We start from the raw sequence: 17,938 nt of genomic DNA on the forward strand, positions 1-17,938 counted from the left end.
TTATATGTGTTCTACTTTTTTATTAATTAAAGTCCACCAAACTTGAAATTGAATACGCTGCCTTTAAATAAGTATTCATTTATGAATTTTGAAATCTATGTTAATTTTGTTTCATAGAATACTAAGTATTTAATTATTTATGTCGGTTTTTGCTCTTGATTATTAGATTATTGAAGCTGTCATTCAGATACAGTATTCTGGTGGTCCTGGTATGGTTGCAGGATATTGTAGGCAGTGTGCAATAGCCTTAACTATTGAAGTTTGTCCATCCATTATGATAACAAAGTGGGATGTTCTTCCTTCTGAAGTGTGAGTTTTATGCTTGCTATTTATCAATTATAGATTAAACATATTGGTTATTTTAACTATTTGGTTTATAAAATTTTATCACATTTTTGTAACATTTTCTACAGAGTACGTAGCGTCATGAAAAGTCCTTAAAAAGTACTTAAATTTGAAAGCCATTTTTAAGCACCTTAAAAGTGCTTAATTTTCTTGATAAGCGCAAAGAAGATATTCTTTTTTTTTTTTTCGCAGACGCTGAATACAATAAATCGAAAACAGTCATAAATCTTTGTTTACTGGATATATCAAAAAAGAAAACCGACGAAAGGGAAGCATTGAGTGAAGGGATACAGGAGTTTCAACCCATGTTAAGAAATGGCTTAGTGAAATTTTTTCGCTCTTTCTTTTTTCCACAATGGGCGTATATTGAAATATTGGAATGGTTATACCGAAAGAGCGAAATACGAAATATGTCGGAATTGGTTGCAACTCGAAAAACGTTTGAACTTTTATTATATTTAGTGTTCTAAATAGCGAATAATTTATTTTAGTTATACCTAGTAACTTTATGTGTTCTTAAAGACTACGCAGATTAGCTCCGATCGACGAAAATTAAGAATACAGTATAGTGCGTAAAAGAAATAGATACATCAGAGATGTGAGAAATTATTCAAAAAAGTTACATGAAAGATATTTATGACATTTAACTGCTTTTATTCTGATTACCATGTAGTCTCATTGCACATTCAATCATCATTCTCGTTAATATGTTGTTTTGAGCGATCTTTTGAACGACTACGAAAGGGATTTTACTGTTCGATTATTTATTGCGATTGTAATTACTTTAGTCGACTGCATAAAATCTAATGAGATGAAATTTGAATTTGAAGACGTAAGTTTTAAATAATTTCTTTTGCTATGCACCTTTTTAAATGTCCCCATTCCTTTGAAAATTATCATTTGTTGAACCAATTTTGTCAAATGTTAGTTTTTATTTAACCTCTTCAGTCCTGAATTTTTTAAAACTGGTTTAAAAATTTGATTTCTAGATCTTCCACCTTTGTTACATCTCAATAGTTTGTGGGGGGGGGAATATTTACTGATCAAACAATTTTAAGTCCCATAATTTTAAGGTAGACATATGTGTACCTCGGGTCTTAAGCAAGTTAAAGCATCCACGAAAAAAAATTTTTTTTTTTAAATTTTCCTGGTTATTTAATAGCTGTACTTTTCCTATTCTAAGGCCTTATAAATGAAAAAATAGAAAATTTATTATATTAATAATCTATTAAACCTTATTTTGAATGAAATTTCATTTTTTTTTTTTTTTTTTTTTTTTTTTTTTTTAATATTACATAAGTAGATATTGCGTTTTGAGTACTTGGCTGTTCTAGATTTACATCCTAGGTACCTGTATTTTGATTCATACTTATCGTCCATGTAATGTTGTAGATGGCTTGACGTATCTAGTCTTATTTCTTTTTAATTGGGAAGGGACAATTTTTCTTGCTTAGAGGTATTTTCACCAGATGGTGGTAATGAAATCTCCAATGGTCTTTTAGTTGCATTTCCATTATTTGATGACCCTTCTTCTATTAATTTGTTTTCATTCAAAGATGATTTTTTAATTGTTCTTGATTTCATTTCTTGTTGCTGATGAGAATTCCCTCATATTTCAACAGGGACCGAATTATGTGCATTCAAAATTGCATTAAGTTTATAACATTTTCGGCTTCATTCTTAATAGCTCTGCTTGTCGCTTTGTCACCATTTTATAGTATATCAGGCAATTGACAACTACTAAATCTACAAAATGCGTGAATGCTCACGTCGGTCATTTTTTGTAATTACTGCATTCCGGTAATATGCAAAATAATGATCGATGTCTCCCTTATTATATGCTTTTACAATAGCAGATTATTTTATATCAACTTTTTGTTTCCATTATTTTGACTGTCTTCTGCCTATTCCAATTGGCTCATTATCTATACATGTGGATAATAGAGTCACGGATTTATTATCTTTCTACTTGACAAGACACAATTATTGACTATTATTCATCCCATTTGCCAGGTTTCATAATTTTCGATACATGAGAAATTCTGTGGCTTCTACGAAAATCACTTTTTTCTAAAAGTTCACTAACCTCCTTTTGAGTTAAAGTCACTTGATGTGAAAAAAAAAATTATTATTAGCTTATAAAATTCCGCATATTCTATACATAATGCCGGATTGAAATATCAGTTACTGACTACAAGACAGCTACAAAATTAAATTTCTTACTCAAGTTAAAAAATAAATATTTTTAAATTTATATCTTATTACTTTACAGAACATAAGAATTATTTATTATAAAAAAATATACAATATATTCAAGGGCAAGAAATGGCAATTTGAAAACAAGCGCTCAAAAGATAAACAGCGCAATGGATCGCAAGCAGTCAGGAAACGGGAGCGAAAACGCCCGAAGTACACATTAGTACCTCAGTAAAATTTGTATTTTCACCGATTCTATTACAGATAACAAGTGAAAATTTGGTAATGACTTTAACCAGACACTTAGTATTTTATTAAAAAATATGCAAGCGTTTATTTAATAATAAATATTAAAAAATGTACTTATATTTGCTATGTTTTCTGTTCAATGCCATTTTCGTTATGTCTCTAATTAATAGCGATGAAAATAAAAAAAATATCGAACTATAGTGCTATTTATTGATGCAAAATGGAAGCTACATTCATAAATGTTTAAATACATGCATTATTTCGACAAAATTTTACTTTACCGGATAAGAAAAATGAAAAAAATTGCAGGTACACACACATATGTGCACCTCAGGACTGAAGAGGTTTTAAAAAATTCTGCTAGGTCTGATATTTAAAATTTAAAAGAAATAAAAAAGACGTTTTAAGGAACCTTTATAATTATGATTAGATCATTAATTTTTTTTCTCTTTTTATTACTTTTACACGATTTTTTCGGTTTCCCAGCGAAATTTTTCTTTCTCGGTATAAAAAGATTTGCCTGCTGATACAAAGCATCACTGAGATAAGGGACGTGAAATTTAGTGGACAAGTACTTTTTAGATGTTAAAAGCTCACTAAGGATGGATTTTGAAAAATTTTAATTAGAAATTCAATTTAAAAAGTAAAATTCAACGTCCTTTCCATATAATGTTAAGTGATATTATGGCACAAAATTCATTTTTACATCTTCTTAAAGGTGTTTATACAATTATTTCCGACACTCTTCTGTGAATTTGGTTGCCGCATGTTATTTCTCATTTACTTTGATGGCCTTGGAAGGCTTGCATTAACTGTGATAGTAATAGAAGGATTTTCCCATTAACAACTTTCAAATCTGATCTTCTCCTGTGGTATTTTGATGGATTTCGTTCTCTTTTAAAGCTTCAGAAAAATACTAGCCACTCGCATTCCATCAATAAATTCTTACCCCTTTCCTTTGTAAACTTATTTTTGTGGAATAAAAGAAGCAAATTCATAGTACATATGTTTGAAATTCAGTTCCGATAAAGAAACCTGGCGAATTTTAAATCCGTTAGTGAACACAAAGCGGAAAGTATCGCGTACTGCAGTTGTAAGTTATCATCCATTAAAAATTAATGCTACCGTCTTTTCCTGGAATATATTATATATTCAGCAACCCACATATACTATACACTGTAGAAATTAAAGAACTATCACGAAAAGCTAATGAAACAACGGATTTTTCTCTCTTAGCAACATTTAAAGAAGGATAGAAAAAAAAATGTATAAGATATATAATCGGAAATTGTCAATGAGACATTTTTTTTAAAAATTCATATAAATATTTATATGGATAGAAAATGTCTTATATAATCAATTTTTTTAATAAAAATAACTTTAAATAAAAGCTGTATGTATTAATTAATTTAATTTATCAATACAAAATAATACTGTTAGATTATTGTCATTTTAATGTAAAAATTTGAGTTGAGTATTTTAAAAATTAGGGGAGAGAAAGTCAGTTATTTTTTATGTGTAAATTTTTTAAAATTGTACACATAAAACATAAAAATTATTAAGACGTTTGACTTATTTAATTATACTTTTTCTGATTTTTTAAAAATTTAAACTTAAATTTTAAATTCTTAAAAAATCTGTCAGCATTATCTAGTATTAATAAATTAAATTTTCTGAACTAATATACATAATTGATTATAATTCTTTTGTATAATTAGCATAAATTTTTTCCGCCCGATGTGAAAATGATATTGTAAATCCATTTTTGTCGAATTTACCATTTGTCTGAATCTTTAATGTTTGTAACATATATTGATTCTGTTCAGTTTTCTCTTAATTCAAATTTTCACTATCTTTGTATTAATTATTGCTGAAGATAATGTTGCCAATTTAAGTAAAAGACGAGGCCTGATTCAACATTTAAACATCGATTAAAATTTAAGAAGTTGGTTTTTAATCAAAGATTAAAATTTTAAAAAATTTTAAGATAGATATTTTTTTAAAATTTTTCTATAAGAAATATAATTTATTATACGATAAAAAGATTCTACGAGTAGAAAATTCTTATGTATTCATGCATGTACGAAAGTGCTTAATTTTTTTCCCTAAGGTGCTTAAAAGTGCTTTTTTTTTTTTCCCCCTAAGGTGCTTAAAAGTGCTTAATTTTTTTTTCTCCTCAGGTGCTTAAAAGTGCTTAAATTTTGCATCCATTTCACACTGCGCACCCTGTTCTAGCATATTTGAGTATGTTCGTTTTGTGTTCTGGCCTTTACTTTCTGCATCTTCAAATAATTCTCATTCTGAATTGTAGTGACTAGCATTTTTGTACTTTGTTTACCTTAATTTTAGTAATAATACTCTATTTTAAATAAATGAATGACTCTGAATTGAATAATGACTATGAATTCCAGTTCATAGTCATTCATTTACTTACAGTAGAATTGAATTTGAAGTGCAAAACTTAAAGAATTTATACTAAAAATTTTGTTTGCAATTAATATATACATTCTCTTGACTAAACAGATTTCTATTTTAACAGTCATGCATGCATTTGTGTCATCGGGGGCATATTAATTGGAATCAGTAGTTGAGTGTTGTGTTGCTAGTCAATTAGTGGAATAATAAGAATTACTGCATTTTATCTTGTAAGAGCGTGCAGTTAACTGTTGAAAACATTGATATTGTTTCAATGTGATGATGATTATTTTTTCCACTTTAAAGTAAAACTGGTGCAGATATTTTATCTGCAAAAATTCATTATGAGATAGTAATTGATTTAACTGATATATGTAACAAAATACTTTATTCAGAGTCGCGTTTCATTTATTTAATAGTCATTATATCAATTATCAATACAAATTATGATACTTAAAAATGGTATTTGTAACACGATATCGAATAAAATTAAATAAAATATATTTATATCTTATTTGGTCTATAAGTTATAATAACTGAATGCTTAAGTTTTGCTCTGCTTAATTTTTCTAGTGGCTAAGAATTAAAATCAGTATTTAAATTCCATCAGTTATTTTAGTACTTGAAAACATGATTATGAAGACTTTTAAATTTCAAATAGATATAAGATTTAAAAAAAATTAATGCATTATGGGCATAAAAGTAAGTGGGTTTATAATTTTATATTTTGCAGGCACTTAATTATGTTATGTGTGTAATAAATTTATAATTAACGTATTGGTATATGAAACATTTTAAAGTTTTTATTTTTATCATTTTTTGAAAACTTTCAAATTTTACCGGGTTTTTATCTCCAAATAATAACAGTTTTTACGCACTTTTGAGCTGCTTTTAATTGTATAAAAATAATACAATTTATATATTGAAAAATCTTTGGTAATGCACAGAAAATAAGCATTTTTAATTTCACCCAACTGGGTCTTAAAAACAAACGGTTTATGTTGAAATTTGAAGATAATGAATATAAGCTGTGAGTTTCTTATTTGAATTTATATTCTTTATATTATTCAAAAGCGATTTGAATATTTTTTTATATGAAATGAAACTGTCATAACAAAAAGGATTTTTTTTTTATTACGATTAAAAATTTTATTAATTTTTAGATGATAGTGTTAATTTTGTTTACTTATATTGACATATTAAGTTACAAAACTGTTATTTTTATACCCGTTTATATAATTCATTGTTTGAATAACATTGTTTGAGTATTCAATGGACTGATTCATTCTTTTAAAAAAGCAAAGAAAAAGCGTTTATTTGTATTTGTCGGTGTGAGATTTTAAGTAGTGTTATTTGAATATTTGGTTGAATAGTTTTTATGCCTGTATGTTTGTATTGGATAATCAAATGCATTACTTTTAGTCCAACCCACTGCTATCTGGTGTTGGATATTCTGAATTGTACTGGAGGTGAAATGGAAGTTCAGTATGCTACAAATAAACGAATCCATATAGAAGCTAGTGACATATGTCGTGTGCCTGTTCCTGTTGAAAGATGCCCTTTGTCTGCAATGACAGAAAGTTTTGGAACTGGCTGGGCTTCTGTCGATATTTGTGGGCATTTGTGGAAGTATATGGATGATCCTACTGACCAAAGAAAAGGCAAATTACTTAGAGCCTGCCGAAAACATTTAGAAAATTTAGTGGATCTTCAGTGGACTTCAATATCCTTTATTTCTTCTTATTAAAATATGCATGACTTAGTAAGATAATGAAAATACTTAAAATGCGTATTATTTTGTTTTTCTGTGCAAATTTGCTAAATATACTGAACTGGAACTTTTCTTTTAAATGCAATATTTTGAATAAATAGAGAATTTTTACTATTCATTAAAATTTATGTCTATTTTTAGGCAATACTGCTAAATATTTAGCTTTTTTAACCTATAAAAATATAAATGATTAAAATCATTGTGAATTTGCATGTTTATATGTATTTTAAGTTAAAATTCGTTCCCTTTCTTTTTTGAGAATAATGGAATTACATCAGTTTTTCTTAACGCTATTACATAGCTTTTTCTCAAATCACTGGTCGAGCTTCAATTTCAGAGATTCCATGGACTGATGATATGCTAGGTTTTATTCTCATGTCACCTATTCGATGGGGTATGTAATTGATTTTTTTAATTAAATTTCCTATATTTAAGAGAACTGTGACAAATTGTTTGGAGACAGTTACATAAATTGATCTCTACGGCATATACGAAAATATTCTTTCATTTTTTTTTTTTTATTGCTAGACTTCAGAAAACAAATAAACTCACATATGCACTAAACAGTGTATTCACATATATACTAAAACTTAGGTAAATCAGTTTTTTCCTTTCGAAAATTTTTCATTCCACTCTCTTAAATAAAAACTAGCAAAAAAAAAAGAGAGATTTATAGTGCTAAATATAAGAATTATTATTAAATTGTTGGTATCCAAAGTAAATATATAATATGAATTAATGTTAGTTTACATTCTAGAATATAGCGGCGGCTAATGTGTAGGGACTAGCAGCACTGAAGCCCCCCCCCCTCTTCATTTCAGTGAATAAATTTTATGCTTGTTTATTTAATTTTGCTCATAATATTTAAACTCATCAATACATTTTTCATTTTAGCACTCAGTCTCCTAAATAAAGGTTGGGAATACTGATATGGTTTTATTAGTAGATTGTGAAGGTTTTCTGAAAACTTACTATTTAACTCAATTTTTTTTTCTGTGATTAAAAAATGTGATCCCTTTCTCTCCCCACATGGTTTAAAGAGAAAAATATATTGTAGAAAGGACAGTTCAAAGCATTTTAAAAATGAAGATTTCAATTCCTTTCTTTTGTAGAAAATTTTTTTCTATATGTACAGTTTGAAAATAAATAAGAAAATTAATTATTACTATTAGTAATTAATAACAATGAATTAAAAATAAACTATGAAATCTTTCTTGTAGAGAAATATGAATAATTCTCTTTATGTGAATCTATTTTTAACTTTATACTTTATGATTTTTTATTGTTCTACCACATTTGTTTAAATCTTTAATTATTTGCAGTTTTAATGTTCCTTTATTAAAAACTTACATGCATCTAGACAAAACAAAGCTACTCAGAAGTGCATCATTGCTGTGTGTAATTTGAATTAATTATCCCCCTTAGTTCTGTATCGAGCCACAACTGATAATTGCCATGTTAAACATGGCATCTCTTTTTATTTTTGTTCTTAAGAGAAGTCCACTACCTTATTTTGAACTTGCTCAGAAGTACACTTTTTAAAATTAAATGAATTCTTACTTTCATATTCAACATAATATACAGTTATAATATGTAATACATTACTTTCTGAATATCTATATTATTTCTAGAAGTCCTTGTGAATGGCAGAGAATGCAAGCCTGAATCAGAATCTTGCTTTTCTGTTGGAGATTTGATTACTTTCAGTATTAAACTTCTCAATGTTTCAGGTAATGACTTTTTTCTGCTTAGCAATTAATGTTTCTTTAATATTTTTTAACTAAGTAATATCTTTTTTTAAGTTCTTGGTGATATGGAATATGCTTTTTTTCCTGTTCTTATTCAAACAATTTCTTGTTGTTTTTTAAATGCTTAAATTCCATTGATGCAATAAAATGGAATTTACTGTACTTTTAAGCTTAAAGATATTTGCATAACTGTCTACTTTTTAATTTTTGTTGTATTAAATGTCTATATTGATATGACATCTGTAGTTGATATTCTAATGGATAATTTCATTATGGTTATAATTTTGTTTGATGTCTCAAAGGATCTTGGTTTTGCTATATCCAAAGCACAATGAATATTTCTTGAGTGTCTGTCATGTTTTTATTCTTTATGTTATATTTTAATTTGTCTGGTATATATGTTTGATTTTCTGTTTAGACTTCAATAAGGTACAATTATATGTTTTTGTTTGTATATGCATGCTTTCTGAAAATTTTTTTAAAAATCTGACACTCTGAAAATAAAATAACTACTGGAACCCAGCAAAGTGGTAGTATGTACAAAGAACAAATGATTTATAGAGCATTCAGAATCAAAGTTTCTGTAAATTTTTCTTAAATAATTATTCATTGGTGTTGAAGTCAATCGCATTCAATTTGCAGTCAGCTTAATATATTTTGTGTGATAGCATAATTTGACACAATTCATTAGTCAAACCTATACTCTGTGTGTCTCCATATTTATCTAATTATGAGGTATCACTTATGGGAATTCTAGGAACCAAATAGTGAAATTTTCTTAATACTTATTTTATGTCAAATTTATCAAAATATCTACCAACTTAGGTAGATGTTTCACTCTTAGATTCACTCTTAAGATTTATTTTTATTTTTACCAGAAGTTGACCAGCATTGTCTAATGTTTGTGCTGTCATTCTTTTTTCACATTTCACTTGTAACGAATATATTTCATTTGATAATATTTGTATGGAACGTTTTTTTAAAAATTATATTTATGAAATGATGGATTTGATTCTGTGGCATAATACTATATTTTGATAACAAAATGAAGCAAATTGCAACTCTTTACAGTTTTGTGATATTTATCTGTATTCTTATAATATATGCATTTTTTTATTGTAATGTTTCAGATGTGTCACTTCTTAGTTTAAATTTGTTTATAAGGGGTTACCAAGATCATCAAAATGGTAATCAAAGTTACCGTATTGAAACTAAAAGAGCTGTGAGTGGAAGAGATAGACTACATATTGATGAGGTAAAATATTGTCTAGATATAATTTCTCCAAATTATTTAAATATGATTTTTTTTAAAACATATTAATTTTTCAATCATGTTTTACATGTTTGTAATTGTTATGAATTAAGGACTAATGAATCAAATTATAAGTATTAATATGAAGCTTGTTGATGTGTATTAAGAACAATTAAATGAAATTAATTATTTGGAACAATTAAAAAATATAGCGAATTTTTAAAATATAGTCATTTTACCTACAAACTCTAAATCACATTAAAAGAAAGTGTTATACTATGCAACATTGTGCGGGAAAAGGAAATCGTCTGTAAAGAAAATGAGTATTTTGAAACAAAGAATTAATATATATACCAGTTTTTAAAAAAATTAAATAAAAACTGCAATTATGAAATTTTTATTCATTAGATAGGGTTGCCATTGCAGCTGAAGATCCGGAAAAATTCAGGGAATTTAAAAATCATCATCTATAAAACAAGGAAATTTGAAAATTTCCTTAAGAACCAGGAAATTATAGTGAATATTAAGTTCCATAATTTTAAAAATGTCAACCTCTGATCATTGAAAGAATAAAAGATCGTAGCCATAGCACCAAAAATGGAACAGCGTGTAATCGTGGAAACTCAACCCTTTTTTTCTGTATTGATCAATCTAATTTGACGGTTGTTTTCTTTCCATGAGGTACCCAAATGAGGATGCACGAAACTCCTATAACTGCGTGAGAGAATAAAATAAATTTCGTAGGCAGGAATGGCAACATTCAATCCACGGAAGCATCACAATGGTTTTTAGTCACTCACATGTGAATTTATTGAATAGTTTGTTTATCACTTAAATAATGAGCTGCTCACATTCCGTATTTAATACAGATTGCACGGATAAAAATAGGAATCACGATTTCGTTGAATGGGTTCCGCAAAATTCTTTTGCTGTCTACTGCTTGCTTTGTAAGAAGATAATAAGCTTAACAGGGAAAACAGCACATATTATTGCCAAAAGAGGAAAGCATACAAATTTGTGTGATAGCTCAAAAAATCATAATTGATAGTAGACTGTGTCTAAAAGGAATACAGGAGATGATATGCCAAATCCGAAAATAATTTTCTAACTTTTTTGTGCAAGAAAAATCATTTAAAGCTGAGCGTTTCTGGGCATTAAAACTTGCTGCATCATATTCGTCCTTTGATGCATTCAGTGACAGAAATATTTTCACACATGATCACTAATAGTGAAATAGCCAAAAAATGTACATTATATCATACAAAAATGTCGTACATTATTTAATACGCTTTCACTCCGTTTTTTCAATAATATCTTAAGAGATCTTTAAAAATATTGTAATATTCTTTGACGAAGCTTGAACCGCATTTCACAAAAATGCCATATGATTCTTATTGTAAGATATTGGTATGAATCAAACAATAGAAGATAATAGAATTCAATATTTTTAAGCATACCAATGCTCAAGAATTGGATGAGAATTTTAAAGACGTTATATTAAATTTGGACATACAGTTCATTTTACAAATTAGGGTGGGACAAATGTAAATTTTAAATTTTAAAAATACAGTAGTATGTGTAGAATTGATATAGTACACAGAACGAATTGATATAGTAGTTATGTGTCTCTACAATCAGCAGGAAATAGCCGACATTTGTGATGCTTTTGTGTCTGTCTTCCTCAGCTACATCTTCAAAAGGTTGCTTTAAAAAATACAGTTCACATCTATAAAGGGCCTGTCTTCAACCATCTTCCTTCATAAGATTTACTTTTCTTTTATTTGTCTAGTAGCATGGCATCATAATTTTTCAGATAAATAAGATCAAGTGTTGATATCTGAATTCTTTTAATGCCTGTTTTCCTTCACATATCCCATGTCATTAAGAAACAACAATTTTATTAGTTTGTATAGAATATTTTGGCGTAACATTGTTTTGAACTTTTACTTTTACTCCATGGTTTGCATAGAAATATCGATGTTGTAATCAGTTTGTATAGAATATTTTGGTGTAGCATTGTTTTGAACTTTTACTCCATGGTTTTGCATAGAAATATCGATGGTGTAATCACATTTTTTCGGATTTTTCCTTAATTTTTAAACATAATTATAAAATCTGTGAAATGTACAAAATTTATAGAAGACTTTTATTGTTTTTATTATTTTATACTTATACTTTTTAATAAAACCTGTGTGCTCTGTATTTTTTAACCACAGGCTGCTCATTTCTTTTCAGATAAAACCTCATGAAGAATTTTTTCATGAATGTGGATTCACTTTTTTTCATTCTGGTGTTTATAAAGTGGACATTCTTTGCAGTCATAACGACCCAGTGGTATTGCAAATACCTAATTTATTAGAATTAGAAACAGATTCTATAGCTTCTATTCGTGATAAAAAAACCAAAACTATATATCCTAGATCTTGGCATAAAGACCCTTGTCTAATACAAAAGTGCTCTCCACCTACTATTGACATAACTATTATTGATGAATGAAGTATTATAATGTAAAACAAATTTGCAAGAAAGGAAAATGGTGATTTTGATGAGATTTTTAGTGATAGTCATGTGCCTCTAAAACTAATTTTTTAAGAGTTCTCGTCTATTTTATCTGTTATTTGTTTGTCACTTATTTCATGAAATATTAAAACGTATTTTGTGATGAATCAAGTTTAAATACTCTGATTTAATTTTTATAGATTAACATATGAAGTTGCCCAATATTAAATTGCTTAATTGTATAAAAATTTTATGTGCTGTAAAAATATGACTTTTTTTTAATTGTTTCTTTCAAACTTCATTTTTATCATTTGTGCTATAGAACTCCTGCAAAGATAGTGCTATTAAGTTACTGTATAAAATTTAAAGGTATTGGTCAACTTTGTGTATTAAAACTTGTAATAGAAATTTTTGTGTCACTGCTTAATTACTTATAATTTGGTTTAAAATTATGCAGGTTTCATTTTTTATGAAGAATGTGAACTGAGGATATTGGTACTATTTTAGTTTCTTTTTTATCAACAATTGTAAGTTAATACTTATCTTAAGTGGTTTTATTTGAGAACAAAAAAGAATACTTTTATTCTTATCCAATATTTTGTTGTAATGCTTACCTTTGCTTTTAATGTGAAATTCCTTTTTGTTATAATGAGCTTTCTCATTATTATTTAAGTGAATAATGGTATTTTTTTTTAATATTTGAAAATGTTTTTTTTTTTTTCTGTATATTTGATATGTCTTCTGAAATTATGAAAGAGAAAATAACCTCAATTGTGTACTTTCCTTCTTTAACTGTTTGAATTTTTACTTTCATCAGTTCAGTTTTGCATTACTATTTTGGTTTATTGGAATAAATTTCATTAAATTATGTGATTCACTCTAGCATTCTCTCTTTCGTAATCAAGAAATAATTTTATATAGTCATTATTCATTCTGTACGAATTAAAGCTGTATTTTTTGCCTTCCAAATCTTAAATCTAAATATAGTTGTTTTGTTTTGAGTTAAAAGCAAAGTATCTATAAGCTTCCCAACTATTCATCTTTTTTTGTACTTGTTGTATACTGTGTTATTATAATACTTTTGATTTAAATGGGAAATTCTTTTATTTGCTGGATTAAATCTCCTCTTGGTATCATATGTTCCTAGCATTACATAGTTCATTTCCATATGCTTTTTGATTAATTTACTGAAATGATAATAAATGGTTGTAAAAAATGTGAATGCAATAATAATGAACAAATGGCAGTTTTTGATGGCCATTTTCATTGTCTGCCTATAATTTATGAACAGTTTTTATATCCTTTATGTTCATATTTCCATCTGGATTATTTGAAAAAAATTGCATTTGTAATGTTAATAACCACCAGTGCTTTTGTAACGCCAATGCATTATTAAAAGGTGCCTCAAAATATGCATATAATATGCTGTGTTTTAAAACTGGGGCTGAATTTATGAAACGCATTTTCTTGAACGGTTTTTTGTGGTTGAAGAGACAAGCAGTATCAATGGAGCAAAGAATGCCTTTATCTTGTTAATATATATAAGCTCAGACATTCCAAATGGTGAACTTGTGTATGCAAAATTGAAACTTTTTAATATCGATTCTGTAAAAATTAATATTGTTACAGAGGATTAGGATTTTAAAGTAAAGATTTTTTTTTGGTGCATAGCTAATAAGATACACACTATTTATTTTTCTTTCACTAGTTTTTATTAATTAATTTGTAAGAGTTTATAGAATTCATGATCTTTGGGACTTGTTCTGAAGTCGTTATTTTTTTTTTCTTTCTAAATTTGAGATGTTGTATAATTCATTTTAATAATCGCATGTATTATTATTTTTAATGTTACCCAACGATTTACATGTTATACTCATGTTTCATGTTTTGTAAACTAAGCTATGTATTAACATTCTATAAAAATGCTAGCAACGGTCTGAAGGGAAAAAGAGGTCTGAAGCTTTCGTGAGAAACAATAGTGCTAAATTTAAATGAATTCAAGGATACGAATAAGTGAATTCAAGGGTTGCAACATTGTTGCAGTCTGTTTATAAAATATACTAAATTGTTAATTTATCATTCAGAGAATAAACATAATCTGCAATTAAAAGTTTATTAAATATTTGATCTCGTGCTTCGAACAAAACTCTACTTACTGTGATGTCCGGTTATAATGGATTTTTTTCTTCTTTTCTACCTTAGTGTTATAATTTAAACCTTTTTTTTAAAATTGCATACCTGTGACCTCTACAAATCATATAATCTTTGTTCAGTTAACTATATGTACATTGCGAATGGCAACAGTATATCAAAAACATTCTTAGAATAAAAATGTTTTTAGAACAGTAATGTTGGAAAACAAAAGTATTCTTACAATAATTATGTTTAAAAGGGAAAGAGTTTTTTTTTAAGTTATCCTTAAACAGAAAAAAAAAATTATGTATTATATGATACTGCAGCTTCTAAATTCTTTTGATGAACTTGGAAAAATACCAAGAAATCAGAAAACGAATTGGATGGTGCTAATTTTTCGCAAATTGTGAAGGTGAGTGTAAAATTTTTTCTCCTGGATTGATAAATCTGAAATTTAGTTTTTTTTTTTTTCCAAATAGAAGCACAATTTAAAACTAATGGTATAACTAATGAAGATAAGGAACAGTTTAAGTAAATTGTCTCACAAATGGTGTCTAAATATATAGATATTATTTGGGACATAATAATTGATAAGGGTCAAAATAAATACTTATTAGCAAAAGAGCATTTATCAAATGTCTTCAAAAAATTGAAAATAAAAGAATCTAATACCTTTCCACTGGCATTGAAATTGGTGACATGAAACAAAATCATCTATTACAAAAAACGAAACCCTTGGCAGTTAGTGATATTTCTGAAATAGTATTAAAAATATTATGGATAGAAAAATTGCTGCACAATATTAAACATATATTGGTGGTTAGTGATGAAGTTATTGATAAGTTGGCGATTATTGTCAAATAAGATTTTTGGCATGTATTTGCAAACTGAATCATATGAGTTTCATTCAACTGAAGTTAAGAATTCGAACCCGTTGCCGAATACCATTTCCAAATTGTTAGAGAAAATATCATCGTTGGAACTCCATTTCCACCTCCAGCCAAATGGAAGTCACTGTACCGAAAGAAAAAAATTATTCATTATATACAGGCAGAAGTCGGAGGTGTTACAACCCGAATGGTAAACTGTGTTATTATCACTACTTTCTGATCAAGATGCTTTTCGAAAAAATGTATGCCGTCATGTAACTAGAAAGTCCGGGAAAACTTGTCTGCACAGCAAAATCTGAATCAGTTGTGTAGAAGATTTAAAAAATTGACAGGAATTCAATTGCAGACTTTTTGTTATGGACAAAAAAAAAAAAAAAAAAAAAAAAAAGCAGGGATAAAATTTTTGGTTGACAGTGGTGCGGATGTAAATTTGATTCCTGCCCCTTGTGACTTTAATGTTTATGCTGTAAATGGTACTAAATCCCGTGTTTCGGACGCAAAATATCAATTCTTGATTTGCGACTTAATTTCGCCGTGATTTTGGTTGGCTATTTATCATAACCAAAGTCAGCAAAGGCATTTTGGATGTTGATTTTCTTATCTGGTTTCATTTATTGATTGATATTAGAAACAAAAAATTGATTGGTAGTGTAATTTAACTGAGCATTATTGGTGAAATTACATCATCGACCGAAGAATCAAACAATAATAATAATTTATCTAATATTTTAGCACAATTTTCGGAAATGACAACACTTGATTTGCTACAACAAAACACATCATTGAGCATTATGTACCTATTAATGGCAAACCAATTTATTCTAAAGCAAGAAAGTTAGATCCCAAAAGATGAAAAATAACCATTCAAGAATTCAAACTTTTGCTTGAAAACGACATTAAAAGAGCATCAAAATCAACATGAGCAAGCCCATTTAATTTAGTCACGAAAACATACGACACTATTTGGAGATTATCGCCGCTTACATGATATTACAGTACCAGATCTCTACCCTTTACCCAAAATTGATGACTTCCATCACATTTTTAAAAGCCAAAAAGATATTTTATAAATTGAATTTACTTAAACCTAATATCAAATTCCAACATCAGAAGAAGATAAACAAAACAAAAAACAGCTATAACACCACCATTTGAGCTTTTTGCATTTAATCTAATGAGTTTTGACCTAAGAAATACACACTCTACTTTTCAAGGGTTCATTAATGAAGTTTTCATTGGGATAGATTTTACTTTACCATATTTGGATGGCACCGTAATAGAGTCTGAAACTGATGAACAGCTTAAGAAACATCTTATGGAAGTATTTAATAGAGTTCAACAGTATGACCTATGCATCAGCCTATCGAAATCAATTACGGGAATGAATAAATTAAAATTTTTGAAATACATAACACGAAACGGCTCAAAACCTCTTCCAGAAAAAGTACAAGCAATAGCAAACTATAAACTTACTGACACGAACTAAGAAAATTTTTAGGAATGATTAACTTTTATAAATAATACTTAAAAGATGCGGCTAATATCCAAGCTCCCTTAAAGGAATATTTAAAAGATGTAAGTAAAAAAAGATTGTTGGACAATTCCATGGGCAGTAAAAACAATGAAGTCCTTTGAAAAATATAAAGATTTAGCCAAAGCTGCCTTATTAAACTTTCCTAATCCAGATCTTCCATCAGTTTTATGTACAGATACCTTTTAACTTCGCAATTCGATCTGTTTTACAGCAATATGAAAACAGAGATTGGCAGCAAATAGCATTTTATTCCAAAAAGTTAAATGATACTCAAATATCATGTAGCAAATACGACCGAGAACTTTAAAACATCTATTTTTCCATCAAATATTTTAAATGCATGCTAGAATACACTAATTTATGATATTCACAGATCACAAGAAAATTATATTTGCTTTTAAACTGAAAAAAAGTGATAAAGCACTACCCAGACAGTTAAGACATTTCTAATATATTTCTCAGTTTTCTACAAATATGAAATACATTACTGGGGAAAATAATATTGTTGCATACTTGATGTCGAACTAAATCAGCTTCGTACATCAATTATGACAAAATTGTGGATGAACAAATCACTAATGAAGAACTAAAACCATTACTAAATAGCAAAAAATTAAATTTTAAACAATATCTATTACCCTGTGGGAACATATACTGGTATGATATTTCAATTCCAAATATTTGACCGTTCATGCCAGAAACATTTAAAATGAATGTTTTCCACAAAATGTATGACTTAAACCATTCTGGAATAATAATAAAATCAATGAAACAAGTAACATCAAGAATTCGGTTGGAAAAATATTAAAAAGGATATTAGAGAATGGCCTAAATCGTGCATTAGTTGTCAGAAAGCAAATTATTTGGTACACATATTCGGCATTAAAGAACCTGGTGTAAGATTAA

At 27.8% G+C, this 17,938-nt stretch overlaps 1 protein-coding gene across 1 annotated transcript in view; it reads left to right on the forward strand.

The window, feature by feature from the left end:
- LOC129960367 (trafficking protein particle complex subunit 9-like) overlaps positions 1-14,878 on the forward strand; it is a 63,847-nt gene extending 48,969 nt beyond the window's left edge. The window contains exons 20-25 of the mRNA XM_056073774.1: positions 167-309; positions 6,628-6,932; positions 7,269-7,370; positions 8,608-8,706; positions 9,855-9,979; positions 12,212-14,878. Coding sequence (XP_055929749.1) covers positions 167-309; positions 6,628-6,932; positions 7,269-7,370; positions 8,608-8,706; positions 9,855-9,979; positions 12,212-12,472 — 1,035 coding nt within the window. The 3' untranslated portion in view covers positions 12,473-14,878. The remainder of the gene's footprint in view (positions 1-166; positions 310-6,627; positions 6,933-7,268; positions 7,371-8,607; positions 8,707-9,854; positions 9,980-12,211) is intronic.
- Positions 14,879-17,938: the final 3,060 nt, after the last annotated feature.

Source organism: Argiope bruennichi, chromosome X2 (assembly GCF_947563725.1).
Source record: "Argiope bruennichi chromosome X2, qqArgBrue1.1, whole genome shotgun sequence".
NCBI lineage: Eukaryota > Metazoa > Arthropoda > Arachnida > Araneae > Araneidae > Argiope > Argiope bruennichi.